We start from the raw sequence: 16,369 nt of genomic DNA, 5'->3' as shown, positions 1-16,369 counted from the left end.
ATACTGCATTGAAACAGATGAGGGAGAGAATAGTTTAAAAGCAATATATGATTGGGTATTATGTTTATGACAAGAGTCCAGAATTAATGTTACATAGTAGAGTGTACTGGGCTTGGGGGGGATTGTATTCCAACGAAGGATTTTTTTTTCAAAGAGAAGAGGGAGCTCTGGTTGCCTGGTGGTAAGAAGCTGCACTGCAATCCAAAGAGAAGAGCGAACTGAGGGAAGGGGTGGGCAGGGAGAAAAACGCAACAATGAATGAATGGAAATCCAAAATCTCTGTAAATGTTCATTAAAATTAATAAAATAAAATTTAAACAAAAATATTTTATTTGCCTTTGATATCTATAATTTCCTATTATGCTGGGTCTCCTTTCTTTGGAATGAGCACAAATACAGATCTTTCATTAGCCTGATAGCTCTTTCAAATTTCTAAGCACAGCATTGCATCCATTTGTTGAAACAACTCAAATAGTATTTCATTAATTCCTAAAGTCTGATTCATTACAATGCATGCTTTCAATCAGATTGGCCTTCTTCAATACTAACAATTTGTTTTTTCTAATTTACAAAATTCAATACAAATTAGAACAAATTCTTTCAGCTTCCCTCACCTCACCACCCACCAAATCGTACAACCCTATGATTAATCCCCTTTTCGCCCTGTACATCCACATCCCTCTGCTTCCAGCCACTTCCACCCATCCTGGATCCTTATACTCATTCTACAGTAACAGTCTTATACAATATTTATCCTTGTAGGGATGAGTTAGTTCACTCAGCATAATGCTCTCCAGTCCCTCCCAAGGTAGGTAATAATTTACAAAGTTATCGCTCCCGTGTGCTGCATAGTATTCCATTGTATGAATGCACCATAATGTCTCAATCCATTTGTTTGTAGTAAGACATATGGCTGTTTCTATATTCGTGTGATGGGGAATAATGCTGCAATGAACATTGGTGTCCAAATCTCAGTTTGTGCCTCAGTTCTCATATTCTCAGGGTATATTCCAAGTAGTGGAATAGCTGGGTCATATGGAATTTCCATGTTCAGCTTTTTTGAGGAAGCACCAAACTGCCTTCCAGAGTGGTTGCACCATTTCACAATCCCACCAACAATGTGTAAGAGTTCCTTTCTCACCACCTCCTCACCAACAACTGTTACTTGCTGCCCTGTTGAACTTTGCCACTATTACTGGAGTGAGTGGTAACTCGTTCTGGTTTTGATTTGCATCTCTATTGCCAGTGATTTGGAGCATTTCTTCATGTGTCTGTTTGCCGTTCGAGTATCTTCCTCTGTGAAAATACATTCCATGTCTTTTATCCATTTTGTAATTGGATTATCAGTCTTTTTCTTGTGGAAGCCCAAGAGTATTCTGTAAACTTTTTAATATGAGACTCTCATCTGTGATGGTATTACCAAATGTTTGTGCCCAGTCTGTAGGTTTTCTTTTCACCCTCTTGTAAAAAGTTTTTGATGTGTATAGAGATTTAATCTTTAGAAGGTCCCATGCATCATTTTATCCTCTTTAGAATATGCATTTCTGGTTATAACTGGCAGTCTCTTTTCTTCTCCCACCTTAGTCTTTTTAAAAATTTATTATTATTATTAATTTTAATGAAAATTTACAGAGATTTAGATTTCCACTCATTCACTGTTGCACTTGGCAGTCTCTTTATACCTTGGACTGGTGCTTCTAAGCTTGATCCCAGTTTGTCTCTTATGAACGGTTACGGTTTGGGGCTTTACTCCCAGGTCTTCTTGATTCTATGTTACCTCTTGAAATGGCTGAACACCACGCAATTATTTTGGAACAGTAATTCTGCATTTTATCATCTTTTGATGTAACTGTGCCTTTCATGAGAATTATAGTGTGCTAATGTGCATGGAGTTGTGTTGTGAACCCAGAAGTGTACGTACGGTTCACATCTACCACTCCTCTAGAGAGGGACAATCTCCTCCTGTGCAATTTACAGCCTCTGAAAATCTGCTGGAGGGTCAGCCTTGAGTTGATTCTGACGCAAGAGCAATGAGTGGTACCTTCAACATTTTTGCCCATAGAATTCTTCAGTATTGCAATTCAAGGCTTGAGTTTTTTAATTCAGTTTAGGAAATGGTCAAGAATGTTTTCTTTTGGTTTTGATTCTATTTCTTTGCACATTTTGTTATACTGCCTTTTCTTTTAAAGTCATTCTTTCAAATATTTTATTCGGTTCTTTAACTTCATGATTTCATAGCACCAAATAAATTTTTCAAAAGACTGTAATGTATTACCATGAACAGTAAAGTATATTTCCATTTATATTTTGCTTATATATAATTTCTAAACAGAAAATTAACTACATGTGCCCAAATCACAAAAACTAATACAAGAGGTATAATTTTTGGCACAGAAGAGTTATTTAAAACCTTTCTAACATTGCTTTTAAAATCTTTTCTATTCTTTTTAAAAATTTCTTCCATTCTTAAAAAAAAAAAAAAAGGAAAACCTCAAATTTTATGTTTGAAGCTCTGAGCAACTTTATCTATATGCTAAAAATATAATTTTTAAGAAAACCGTTACTAAAAATTGTTGAGGCTTTCTTCATGGAAGTAGTCTTAAGAGTGTTCCTGAGGATGATAGAAGGATGTGCCTCTCACCATATTTATGGCATTATTTTATCTGTTTGTCTACTTATGGAATGATAGTAAAATATCTCCTCTCCATTTATAATCTTTCCTTAGACTGTCTTTCTCCTAAATAACAATTTTATTGCAATTCTTTAATGAATACTATCCTTTTTTACAGAAGAAACACCTTCTGTTAAAATTTATCTTTGAGCACAAACATCCTTCTAGCAGCATCATCTCATCTTTTCTCCAAATCAAACATTATATATGTTTATGGTTACTTGCATGCATTGTACTCAATCACACAATTGACCACTTTTAGTTTTAATCTAAAAATTATTGGTACAAATATAGTTCAATGGTGATTGATTTTATAAAAAATAATGAATTAGATTATATGAAACAGTATGAATGAAGGGTAGTGGGAAACAAAATGTATATGTACTTTTTATACAAATTAATGTAAAGTTTTAAAAAGTTGTAATAAAAAACCCTAAAAAGGTTCACCTTTCTAAAGGAAAGTCAAAGTAACTTTTCTTCCTTCCTTTACAAAAAAGAAAACACTTGCAACATTTAGTTCGAGTATAGGGAGAGAAAATGACTAAAAGAAGTTATTGGTGTAACCTCTCTGGGGTTCATTTATGCAATATCAATGAATTTTTAAATGTGCATCCCAGAATGCCAATTTTAGTATTTAACCCTCAAAAAACTATTTAAAAATGGATATATGAGGATATTCATTCTAGTACTGTTTGTAACAACTGGCAAGCAAATAATATGGTTTACTAGAAAACTGTAGCATCTTAGAACTAGAAATGCCCTTATTACCTGATTTGAGTCCATTACTCTATTAATGATTATAATGATTATAATTAGTTCCTAAAAAATTAAATACTTTGAATAGTGTAAGATATTTTTCAAAAATATAAAATACTCCTATTCAACAATCTATTCAAGAGTTCTGGTGGGCTAGTGGTAAGAACCTGCACTGCAATCCCAAAGGAGCATGGTTCAAATCCTCCAGATCCTCTGCAGGAGAAGGATGGAAAATCTCCTCTCTTGTGATTTATTTTGGAAACCACTGGAAGATTAGTTTATGGGTCAATTCTGACTCGACGGTACACAACAATAACATCACAGATGTAAAACTAGAAAAAAAATGAACCAAGAGGTCAAGGAATAAAAATTAAATAGTTTTCAGAGGCAAAGATTCTGAAGCTTCATCTGACATATTTTGGACATGTTGCAAGGAGGGACCAGTCCTTGGAGAGGGACATCATGCTTGAGAGGGTAGTAGGACAACACAGGAGAGGAAAACCCTCTATGAGGTGGACTGACTCAGTGACTGGAGTAATGGGAACAGGTGTGTCGGAGACAGTGAGATTGACAAAAGACAGAGCAGGGTTTAGAGCTGTTATACACAGGGTCGTTATGAGTCTCAGGCGACTCGATGGCACATAACAACAACAAGTTTCTATTTATCAATTAGGATTTCCTAAATTTGTTCTCTATTTGGTTTTTTAAAAATACAAAACTTTCAGATCAGTCACTCATACTAAAATGTAAACAAAGGAGGTTAGAAAGGAGGTAATCCCAAGGTAAACATAAATAGTTCTTCAGACCAAAATGGTATGAAACTAATGTCACTGAATAATTTGCACAGAAATTGTTGAATGCAAGTCTAAATTTTCATGTAAATTTCCCCCAAAGACACATAATTTTAAAAATATTAAAACACACTAAATACTACGCAAATAAAATACCCCACCGTTAAAAATTAACCAAAAGTATATGGATTAACTGCTTTAAATAGTAAAATGTGAAAAATGCAAATGTATTCTTTATCAAGGTCTGCTTTTATAGACATTAAGGTAATGATACAGACTGCACACTAGAATGATGAACATAAAAAGGCCTAGAAGAAGAAAAAAAAGAAAAGGTTAGCGCAGACAAAACATGACTTGGACTGATATCACAGGTAAATAAAAGTATGTTTTCATTTCTGTTAATTACAACAAAAGGATTTCTTTATAAGAAACTAAATATATATTACCTATCTGTTAAGAAGGCACAGATGAGATTCTTTGCATGCTTTGAAATTTCTGCATCTTCAGGGAAACATAGTGAGTTTTTATGATCCATAATTTTGCTATATGTTCCTACAAGTGAATCTGCATAGAATGGAGTGTCACCTAAAATTGCAAACATAAGAAAAATGCAAATTAGAGACTTTCCACTCAATATTTAAACATACTGTTTAAATTGGTATCTACAATAACAAATTGCTGTCTGTCAGATACTCCTAAACATTCAGATTAAGACGGACTAGGAAGAAGGATTGGCCATCCACTTCTGAAATAGCAGGGCTCTGAAAACCCTATGTATAACAGAACACACGTAGACTAACAGAGAGGGCAACCTAGGTAGAACTTTCAAGTATGGAAATAAAAAAGAAGAGGAACAGTTGTAAGCAGACACTAGTGATTGGAACATGGAATATGAGAACCATGAATGCAGGAAAATTAGAAATTGTTAAGAAAGAAATGGAACGAATAAATATTGACATATTAGGCACTGGAGAGATGAGATGGACCGGCATGGGGCATTTTGAGTCAGATGATCATATGATATATTATTCTGGAGATGAAAGGTGAGGAAAAATGGAGTTGCTTTCATAGTTAAAAAAGAAATTTCTAGATCCATCTTGAAGTACAACACTGTGATTATACAACATTGTGATTATATCCATACGCTTACAAGGAAGTCCAGTGAATACCACTATCATTCAGATATATGCACCAACATCTAGAGCCAAAGAAGAAGAAATAGATGATTTCTACCAACTCTTACAGTCGGAGATCGATCGAACATGCAAGCAAGATGAACTGATAATAATGGGTGACTGGAATGCAAAAGTTGGGAACAGGGAAGAAGAATCAGTAGTTGGAAAACATGGACTTGGTGACAGAAAAGAAGCTGGAAATAGAATGATTAAATTTTGCACAATGACTTATTCATTGCAAATACGTTTTTTAAGAGACATAAACACAGGTTATACACATAGATTTCACCTGATGGTATGTATAGGAATCAGATCGATTACATCTGCGGAAAAAAACTGCTGGAGAAGCTCAATATCAGCTGTGAAAACTAGGCCAGGAGCTGATTGTGGAACAGACAATCAACTACTCATATGCAAGTTCAAGCTGAAACAGAGGAAAATTAAACCAAATCCACAGGCGCCAAAATATGATTTTAATTTCATCCCACCTGAATTTCTGAATCATCTCAGGAACAGGTTTGAGGCCTTGAACACTAACGAGCGAAGACCAGATGAACTGTGGGAGGATAATAAATGTATCATCCAGGAAGAGTGTAAACGGTCATTACAAAGACAGAAGAGGAAGACAAGACCAAAACGGATGTCAGAAGAAACTCTGAAGATTGAACTGGAAGGTAGAGAAGCCAAAGCACAAGGAAGAATTCAAGACACTAAAGAGCTGAACAGAAGACTCCAAAAGGCAGCACGGAATGACAAAGCAAAATAGTACAATGAAACTATGGGAAAGTCTACTGTCAGAGACCTCTCCAAAGTAATGAAGAGCAACGATGTGAGTCTGGAGACTAAAGTGCCCCTGATCCAGGCAACGGTCTTTGCAATTGTCCAGAGAACTGGACAATGACTAGGGATGATGGAAGGTGAATTGATGCCTTTGGGCTGTGGTGCTGGAGAAGAGTATTGAATATACCATAGACTGCTAAGAGAACAAACGGTTTGTCCGAGAGAGGGTGAAACCAGGCTGCTCCTTGGAGGCAAGGATTCTGAAGCTTCATCTGACATACTCTGGACATGTTGCAAGGCAAGATCAGTCCCTGGAGAGGGACATCATGCTTGGGAGGGTGGAGGGACAGCACAGGAGAGGAAGACCTTCAATGAGATGTACTGAGTCAGTGACTGGGGTAACGGGGATAGGCATGTCAGAGACAGTAAAGATTGGCAAGGGACAGAGCAGGGTTTAGGGCTGTTGCACATAGGGTCGTTATGAGTCGCAGGTGACTTGATGGCACATAACAACAACAACAATATTCAAATGAACCAAATTATTTTGTCCAAAGTGCATTATTTTTCCAAATTCCAAGAAGCAGAGTCTAGGCAAATGAGAGATTCTATTCTATTTTCAAAAGATTACTAAGGCATCAACAGGTAAGGCTAGAGGTCAGAAGAACAAACAGGGACCTGGGAACATGTGGCATGTACAAACAGATCCATCACAAAGGCCTAAAACAAGAATATTCTTACTATTTGAGACTATACAAAACAAGATCTGCATGCACAAATGTTTCATGACTAATTATTCTCTAAACTGGGGATACAGCAAAAATTTGTTTTAATCAACAAACATTAAATTAGCATACATATTTTTTTCTACTACTCAGATCTTTTAGGGTTATCTAGAAAATTAACTTTTTTATTTCTATGTAAGTTTTTTTCACCTAAAGAGATTGAGATTGTTAACAGGTTCCGCTTGCTCGGCTGAACCTCTTGGTACTAGCAGCCAGGAAATCATAAGACAAATTTCACTGGGAAAATATGCTGTCAGGGACATCTCCAGAGTACTGAAGAGCAATGATATCAATCTAGAGACTAAGGAGTGCTTGATCCAGGCCATGGTCTACGCAATTATTTGCTATGCATCAGAGAGCTGGACAATGACTAAGGATAGTAGAAAAATAATTGATGCCTTTGACCTGTGGTGTTGAAGATGAGTATTGAAGTAATCCTGGAGAGGACGGAACCAGGTTACTTCTTGGATACAAGGATTTTTAAAGCTGTCTGACATACCTATTGGCAGTTGGAAAGAGGGACTCGTCTGTGGAGAGGGACATCATGCTTGGAAGGGTAGAGGGATAGGGTAAGAGAGAAAGACCCAGGATAAGATGGATTGACTCAGTGAGCAGGGTAATTAGGGTAGAAACAATGAAATTGGCTAAAGATAGGGCAGGGTGAAGAGCTATTGTACATACAGTCACATACAACAAAAAAACAACAACATAGAAACAAATATAATATATAGATAACATTATCTAAATATGTGGGAGTTCTGATGATTTAGTGGTAAGGAGCTGTTCTGAAAACGCAGAGTCATGAGGTTCAAATCTACCAGCTGCTTCATAATAAAAAGGGGGGAAGTCACTTTTGGTGCAATTTACAACCTCAGAAAACCCACTAGATGGTTTAAATTAGGAAATTTAAATTATTCCTATGAAACCATTTCAAGCCAAAATGACATAAAATGAAGAAGCAATTACCACTGATTTGCATGGGAAAAATTTTCAGTCCTCCTAAACCCTCAAAACAGTCAACCAAATCATATCAAATAGCACATAAAATCTAAGATAACACTAACATATTGTGTTCATACACCATTTAAAGCTATAGTAGCTCAACATGAGATACTGAGTTAGTACTTGAGGAAGAAGCTTCACAATGTCATTGTTAATGCCTGGGATGGACATTACCTCTTAAACAGCTGGCTGCAAAACAAATGCTGGGCGCCAGTTAAGCCTATTATCTTTTATCTTAAAAGTAAAGTGAAACATAGAAAACATTCAAAAAAGAGAAGACAACTGTATTGGGAAGGACAAACTTAGGAATAAAATAATTTATGACGTACCTAAAATTTTTAGGCTGAAATACCTAAAATTTTGAAAAATATCTGAAATTTCAAATTGTGATTTCATTAAAACAGAAGATCTTATAATTGCATTTGCCTCCAAGTTTCCTGAAATGGAGTTGTTATTAAATGCTCAATAATTATATTTGACTCATTTCACTAAAAGTATAATCAAATCTTCATATGAGAACTAAATAAATAAAGTGTAAAAAATCACCATGTTGTCATGTGCTGCTGCCAAGGCATTTCAGGCTGATGAAAATACCACATGTGCAAAGAACTATTTGATAGGCTTTTCAAGGCTGTGACATATTTGGGAGACCTACCACCAGGTTTGTCTTCCAATGCACTATGGAAGGGTTTGAATCACCAACTTTTAGGCAAGTAATCAAATAGTTAACCATTTGCACCACTCATAATCACATGAGAAAATTCAAGAGTACTCTGTAACGACTAAGATACATATTAATATCCTTATATACAATGTATTACACTGAATATTATCCATCAAGAAAATCTTAGATTGGAGGTCCAGTACAGCTGTAAACTAGCTTCTATTGTAAAATTTTGACAATATAAGGTCTTACTGCAGGAGTATTTCCTAGCCATATATATATTCAATATCTTTTACAGTCTACTCATTTCACTCAATCATTGGCTCAGTATCAGGCTGGATGTTGTTGCTATTATGAGCCCTTAAGTTGAATCCCATAGCTGACCCGTCAGCAGGTTTTCAGAGGAATTAAACTGCACAGGAGGAGAACATTCATCTTTCTGCCATGAAACAGCTGGTGGACTCAAACCATGTGCCTTCCGTATGGCAACACAGCTCCTTAACTAGGCCCCAAGAGTTCCTATGAGGCTGGATTGTAAATTTCAAATTAAAAATCTGTCGTAACAGATACTATAGCCAAATAACGGTTCTAGAAAAGTACTCATCTCTTCTAGGATATAAGGCAAATAATGCCCTCATATCCTCAAATTCTTGACCTAAAATTTAAAACATTATCAAAAGGGTCGTGATAAAATAACAAGAAATTTACTTACCCACCAGCATCTCAAAGAGGAAAACACCTACAGACCACCAATCACATTCTCGCCCATAGTAACCGTCACCCCCTTGTGATTTCAGAACCTCAGGTGATATGTAGTCAGGTGTACCAACAGCTGTGTCACAATGTACCATGCCTGTCTGGGTAAATAAAAGAAATAAAAACTGAACAGTGTAATCACACACACATACTTGATTCACTTACTAATAAACATACAATGCCTATGTACTGCTTCAAACGAACACTACTGCTTTGAGAAGAGAGGAGATAAATGCAAAATGAAATAGGTAAGAGTTTGAATTACAGGTGATTAGCAGGAAATGTCAAACTATAAAAGACAGCAGACTTCACTGAAGGAGGAGGGAAAAAACCTCCACAGAAATTCCACACAAAGTTTGCTTTGCTCCACAATCAACAGTCTTGGTATCAACATCAACAGCCAGGAAAGCAAAAGACGAATTGCATTGAGAAAGTCTGCTGTCAGGGACATCTCTAGAGTACTGAAGAACAATAATGTAAATCTAGAGACTAAAGTATGCCATATCCAGGGTATGGTCTTTGTAATTACGTGCTATGCATAAGAAAGCTGGATAATGACTAGTGATGATAAAAGGAGAATTGATGCTTTTGAGCCGTGGCGCTGGGAAAGAATATTAAATATATATCATAGACCACTAGTAAAACAAATAGGTTTGTCTTTGAGAGGGTGGAGACCAGGCTGCTCCTTGGAAGCAAGGATTGTGAAGCTCCATCTCACATACTGTGGGTATGTTGCAAAAAGGGACCGGTCCTTAGAGAGGGACATCATGCTTGGGAGGGTGGCAGGAAAGCACAAGAAAGAAGACCCTCCATAAAATGAACTGACTCAGTGACTAGGGAAATTTTGGTAGGTATGTCAGAGACAATAAGGTTGGCTCAGGACAGAGCAGGGTACAGAGCTTTTGTACTTAGAGTTGCTATGAGTTACAGGCAACTTTATGGCACATAACAACAACAACAACTACTATGAAGCAGTTACAACTAAAGAAGTCTAATACAGACTGGGAATACTTGAGCTTTCTGTCCTTGTTAATTGCCCACCTTTATTTCTTTGCAAGTGTTCCAATGATATGGCCACTATCATGAAACAGTCTTTTCATTTCTTCTATCATATTCTGACATTTTCTGTCGTTGATCACAGCCGTTTTAATTATATGCATTTTAGTTATAAAGTCTCCTGGGATATTAGTCGATTTAATTTGGGGCCAATATTTCTGATATTTTTAAATTACCTTCAAAATTCTATAAAAAACTAGCTCATTGTTGTTGCATCTGAACTGACTCATAGCTGACCATCCAGTGCATTTCTAAGACTGTAAATCACATGGAAGGAGACTGTCTACTTTTCTTCCTTAGAGCCACTGATAGATTTGAACCAGAAGAAAGGCATGGCCTTTTGCAGGGCAACCGCTTTAAGACTATGTTATCAGAGCCCCTAAACTGGATATGGCTGTACAGTATTTATCTGGAACTCTGGTAGCCTAGTGGGCAAGGAGTTGTGATGCCCAACCACTGGCAGAAGGTTCTAATCCTCCAGCTGCTCTGTGGTAGAAAGATGAGCAGCCTCCTCTTGAGTCTCTGAAAACAAAAACTAGATTTTTAAAACAACAAAGGTTGGAGGTTTGAGTCTACAGAGTGGAACCATAGAAAAAAAGGTCTAGCAATCAGCTTCTGTAGATTACAGCCAAGAAAACCCCAAGGAGTAGTTCTGGACCACAACAAATAGGTCAGTAATGATGCAGAATGGATGCAACTATAACAGGCCTTATTTGTGCTCACTTTTGATGAGCAATGAAATATCTTTATCTGATGTCTTTTTGACAAGGATAAGAATCATTATAATTGAGAGACAGAGAGGATACTGTGTGTCTAAGAGAGAGAGAATTTTATTGCTGATGTCAGTTATTATCAAAATTATGTCTTTAGACTGACATCACTGGTTTTCAGTATTAGGGGAAAGCCCTGTCAATAGATTGTCCCAATGCAGTGTGTCTTTTGATTTCCTGGCTGCAATCTGATTTTCAAAAGTGTTGATTCTAGCACCAAACAATATGAAGCTGTTAACAATTTCAACTTCTTGATCCATCATGATGCTGTCAATTGACCCTGTGGTGAGAATCTTTAATGATGTTGATGTTAAGCTTCAATCCATATTAAAGGCTGCAGTCCATGATCTTTTTCAGCACGTCCTCAGTTTCAGCAAGCAGGTTTGTGTCATCTGCACAACAAAGGTTGTTGATGAGTCTTCCTCCAATCCTGATGCCACATTTCTCCTCATAGAGCTCAGCCTCCTGGATGATCTGTTCCACATATAGAATGAAAAGGTATGGAGACAGGATGCATCCCTGGCATACACTCTTCCCAATTTTGAACTATGCAGTGTTTCCTTGCTCTGTTCTGACAAATGCTTCCTGATCTAAATGTAGGTTTCACATAAGCATGACCAAGTGTTCTGGGATTCTGATTATTTTCAGAGTCAGCCACAGTTTGTTGTGATCCACATAGTCAAATGCCTCTGTATAGTCAATGACACACAGATAGACATTTCTCTGGTCTCTCTGCTTTTAGCCAAGATCCACTTAACATTGGCTATAATGTCCCTGTTGTTACTGTTATGTACTGTCAAGTCAGAATTGACCAATAGCTCACCCTTCAGCAGGATTTCAGTGGCAGTTTGTCCAACCTTCTCCTATGAAGCAGCTAGTGGATTTGAACCATGTGCCTTAGTGCTTCAATATAGCAAATATAACAATCCTACCAAAAGCAATCTACATATTTAATGCAATCCCAAGAGAGATGCCAAATTCATATTGTAAAGAGCCAGAAAGGGCAACTGCCAAGTTTATCTGGAGAGGAATGAGACCCTGAATAAGCAAAGGACGTGAAAGACATAGCACTCCCTGATCTCCAAACCTACTGCTGTTGTTGTTGTTAAGTGCTATCAAGTCATAGGCGACTCATAGTGACTCTATGAACACAGCTGTAATAACCTAAATAGCATAGCACTGGTACAATGACTGGGACATAGACCAATGGAACAGAATTGAGAACCCAGAAATTAATCCATCTATGTGTGGTCAAGGAATTGAAGAACAAATTCAAGCCATGAGCTGCAATTCTTTTGGATGCCTTGAGCAGAATATTAAATGATCCAAGAAGCATTAAAAGAAACTGGAAGGAGTATACAGTCATGTACCAAAAGGAATCGGCTGACACAGAAGAATTTCATGAAACAACTTATAAACTGTGGTGATGAAGGAAGAATTTCAAGCTGCTCTCAAAGAATTGGAGGGGGAGAAAAGGCTCCAGGAATTGACCGCATACCAATTCACATATTTCAGCAAACAGACACTGCCCTGGATGCACTCACTAAGTTGTCCCAGGAAATCTGGAGGACAACCACCTGGCCAACTGACTGGAAAAGACCTGTATTTGTTCCCATTTCAAGGAAGGTGACCCAACAGAGTATAGAAATTATAGAAGAATATCATTAGTAACATATGCAAGCAAGATTCTGCTGAAAATTATCCAAAAAAAGACTTGACCAGTACATCAACAGAGAACTGCCAGATGTGCAGGCTGGGTTTAAGAGGCCATGGTACTGGAGATATTATACCTAAGGTCTGATGGATCTTGGCTGAAAGCAGGAAATACCAGAGGAATGTCTATCAGTGTTTCATTGACTATGAAAAGGCATTTGACTGTGTGGATCACAACAAACTGTAGCTGACTCAGAAGAATGGGAATCTCAGAACATTTAATTGTGCTTATGCGAAACTATACTTGAACCACGAGGCAGTGGTCAGAACAAAGCAAGGGGACACTACATGGTTCAAAATCAGGAAGGGTGTATGTCAGGGATGTATACTGTCTCCTTACCTTTTCAATCTATTTGCAGAACATATCATCCAGGAGGCTGGGCTCTATGAAGAGGAATGTGGCTTTCAGGACTGGAAAAGATTCATCAACAACCTATGTTATGCAAATGACACAACCCTGCTTGCTGGAACTGTGGAGAACCTGAAGAACAAGGACTGCAGCCTTCAATATGAAAAAAAAAATAAAAATTCTCACCCCCGGGGCCAAATGGCAGCATAATGATAAATGGTGAAGAGATTGAGACTGTTAACAGCTTTAGTGTGCATGGCTCTGAAATCAACATTCTTGGTACCAGCAGCCAGGAAATCAAAAGACGAATTGCATTGGAAAAGTCAGCTGTCAGGGATCTCTTCAGAGTACTAAAGAGCAATGATGTCAGTCTGGAAATTAAGGTGCACCTGATCCAGGGCATTGTCTTTGCAATTGTTTGCTATGCATCAGAGAGCTGGACAAAGACTAGAGATGACAGAAAGAAAATTGATGCCTTTGAGCTGTGGTGCTGGAGAATAGTGTTGACTATATCCTGGAATGCCAGAACAAACAGGTTTGTCCTAGAGAGGGTTAAACCAGGCTGTTCCTTGGAGGCAAGGATACTGAAGCTTCCTCCGTCATACTTTTGGCACGTTGCATGGAAGGACCAGACCTTGGAGAGGAACATCATTCTTGGAAGGGATAGGGAAGAGAGGAAGGCCCTCTATGAGATGGACTGATACAATGACTGGAGTAATAAGGGCAGGTGTGTCACAGACAGTAAAGTTGGCACAGGAGAGAGCAGATTTCAGGGCTATTGTACATAGGGTCACTATGAGTCACAAGCAACTCAATGACACATAATAACAACAACAATCTTTGTTCAATAGACATTCAACAAGGAAACAAAACCAATCAAATGGGGAAACAAAACCTCCTTAATCAATGGTCCTGGCAAAACAGTACTGCTACTTGCATTCCTCTAGGTCATATGGCCCTGATGTACAAATTGCCGTACAGTGGTAACTTGTGGTTGCTGTGAGGCTGAACACTGTGATACTGATGTGTCAAAAGCGTTAATGGTTGGTTACCCAATGCGGACAGAGTGGGGTGGAGCTCCCAGATTAAAACAAGCTTGGAAGGAGGAGTGGTATCCACTTCCATAAGAGCTTGCCTCAGGAAACCCTATGAACGTGAAGAGAGAATGAAAGATGCCCAAGCGTTGAGGACTCTCCTTCATAGGGTCACGATGAGTCGCCTATGACTCAATGGCACTTAACAACAATAACACCAACATACAGAGAGAGAGATCAGCTGGCCCAGTGGACAGAAAGCGATGCTACCAAGCCAAAGGTGGGTGACTTTTAATCTGTGGCCCTCAGGCCTGTCTTCCATTGTTTTTGTTTAGACATTCCTCTAGGTTGTACAGCCCTGGTGTACAAGTTGCCGTACAGTGGTAATTATGGTTGCCGTGAGGCTGAACACTGTGACACTGATGTGTCAAATGCATTAATGGTTGGCTACCCAATGCAGACATAGTGGGGTGGAGCTCCCCGATTAAAACAAGCTTAGAAGCAGGAGTGACATCCACTTCCGTAATAGTTTGCCTCAGGAAACCCTATCAACTGGAGAGAGGATGAAAGGCACCCAAGAGTTGAGGACTCTCCTTCATAGGGTCGCTATGAGTCGGCTGTGACTCGAAGGCACTTAACAACAACAACAACAACAACAACAACAACACTTGCAAAAAGCTGAAGCACCTCTTATCATACACAAAAATCAACTTAGGGAGGATCAGTGTCCTAAGAGTAAAGCCCAAAATAAAAAAGATCAAAAGAGACAAAATGGGACCAAGCTTAGAAAGCCTAGCCCATGATATAAAGAGGCTGACAAATAAAGACAAATACATAACCAGGAGAGAATTACATTGATGAATGGAATCTTCTAAAGATCAAATCTCTGCACATCAAAACAGGGTGAAAAGAAAGACGACTGACTAAGAAAAACATATGTGGCAATATCATCTCAGACAAGGGGCTTGTAACAAAAGCTTACAAAATACTATAAAGCTGAAATTGTGGAGTACCTGAAGTGCTTGCTGCAGAAGGTCAAAAACTGCAGCCTTCAATATGGATTGAAGATCAAGATCAAGAAAACGAAGATGCTCACCACTGACCCCATTGGCAGCATCATGATGGGTAACAAAGAGACTGAAATTGTTAACACCTTCAATTTGCTTGGTCCCATAATCAGCACTCTTGGTACCAGCAGCCAGGAAATCAAAACACAAATTGCATTAGAAAAATCTGCTGTCAAGAACCTCTTGTACTGAATACTGAGGAGCAATGATGTCAGTTTGGAGACTAAGGTACCCCTGATCCAGGCAACAGTCTTTGCAATTACTTGCTACACATCAGAAAGCTGGACAATGACTAGGGACGATAGAAGGAGAATTGATGCCTTTGAGCTTTGGTGCTGGAGAAGAGTATTGAATATACCATGAACTGCAAGAACAAACAAGTCTGGAGAGGGTGAAGCCAGGCTGCTCCTTGGAGGCAAGGATTCTGAGGCTTCGTCTGACACACTTTGGACATGTTGCAAGGTGGGACCAGTCCTTGGAGAGGGATGTCATGCTTGTGAGGGTGGAGGGACAGCAAAAGAGAAGACCGTCAATGAGATGGATTGAGTCAGTGACTGGGGTAATGGGGATAGGTATGTCAGAGACTATAAGACTAGCACAGGATAGAGCAGGGTTTAAGGCTGTTGTACATAGGGTGGCTATGAGTTACAGGCAACTCAATGTCTCATAACAACAACAACATAACAATCACAAGAAAAAGACTAATAATTACAAAATGGGTAAAACATGGAAATACTGTTCACAGAAGACGACTGTTCACAGAGGAAGACAATCACATGGCCAACAGCCACATGTAAAAATGCTCAAAATCACTGGCAGTAAGAGACGCAAATCAAAACCACAATGAGATACCATCTCACTCCACTAGCAGTGGCAAAGTTTAACAGGACAGCAAGTAATAAATGTTGGAGGGGATGTGTGGAGAGATTATAATTCTCACATGCTCTTAGTGGGACCGTAAATTGGAACAATCACTCTGAAACACAATTTGGCATTTCCTCAA

General features: G+C 38.3%; 1 protein-coding gene across 1 annotated transcript in view; it reads right to left on the bottom strand.

Annotated features, from left to right (window-relative positions):
* The window catches only part of ROCK2 (Rho-associated, coiled-coil containing protein kinase 2), a 199,980-nt gene that overhangs the window by 41,853 nt on the left and 141,758 nt on the right, over nt 1–16,369 (bottom strand). Inside the window, exons 6-7 of the mRNA XM_006880676.1 lie at nt 9,334–9,478; nt 4,665–4,803 (exon numbers count right to left, since the gene is read on the bottom strand). Of these exons, the coding sequence (XP_006880738.1) occupies nt 4,665–4,803; nt 9,334–9,478 (284 nt within the window). The remainder of the gene's footprint in view (nt 1–4,664; nt 4,804–9,333; nt 9,479–16,369) is intronic.

Source organism: Elephantulus edwardii, unplaced genomic scaffold (assembly GCF_000299155.1).
Source record: "Elephantulus edwardii isolate Elephantulus edwardi_28Jun2011 unplaced genomic scaffold, EleEdw1.0 scaffold00009, whole genome shotgun sequence".
Classification (NCBI taxonomy): Eukaryota; Metazoa; Chordata; class Mammalia; order Macroscelidea; family Macroscelididae; genus Elephantulus; species Elephantulus edwardii.
The sequence above is the reverse complement of the archived record's forward strand: the minus strand, read 5'-3'. Positions and strand labels throughout refer to the sequence as shown.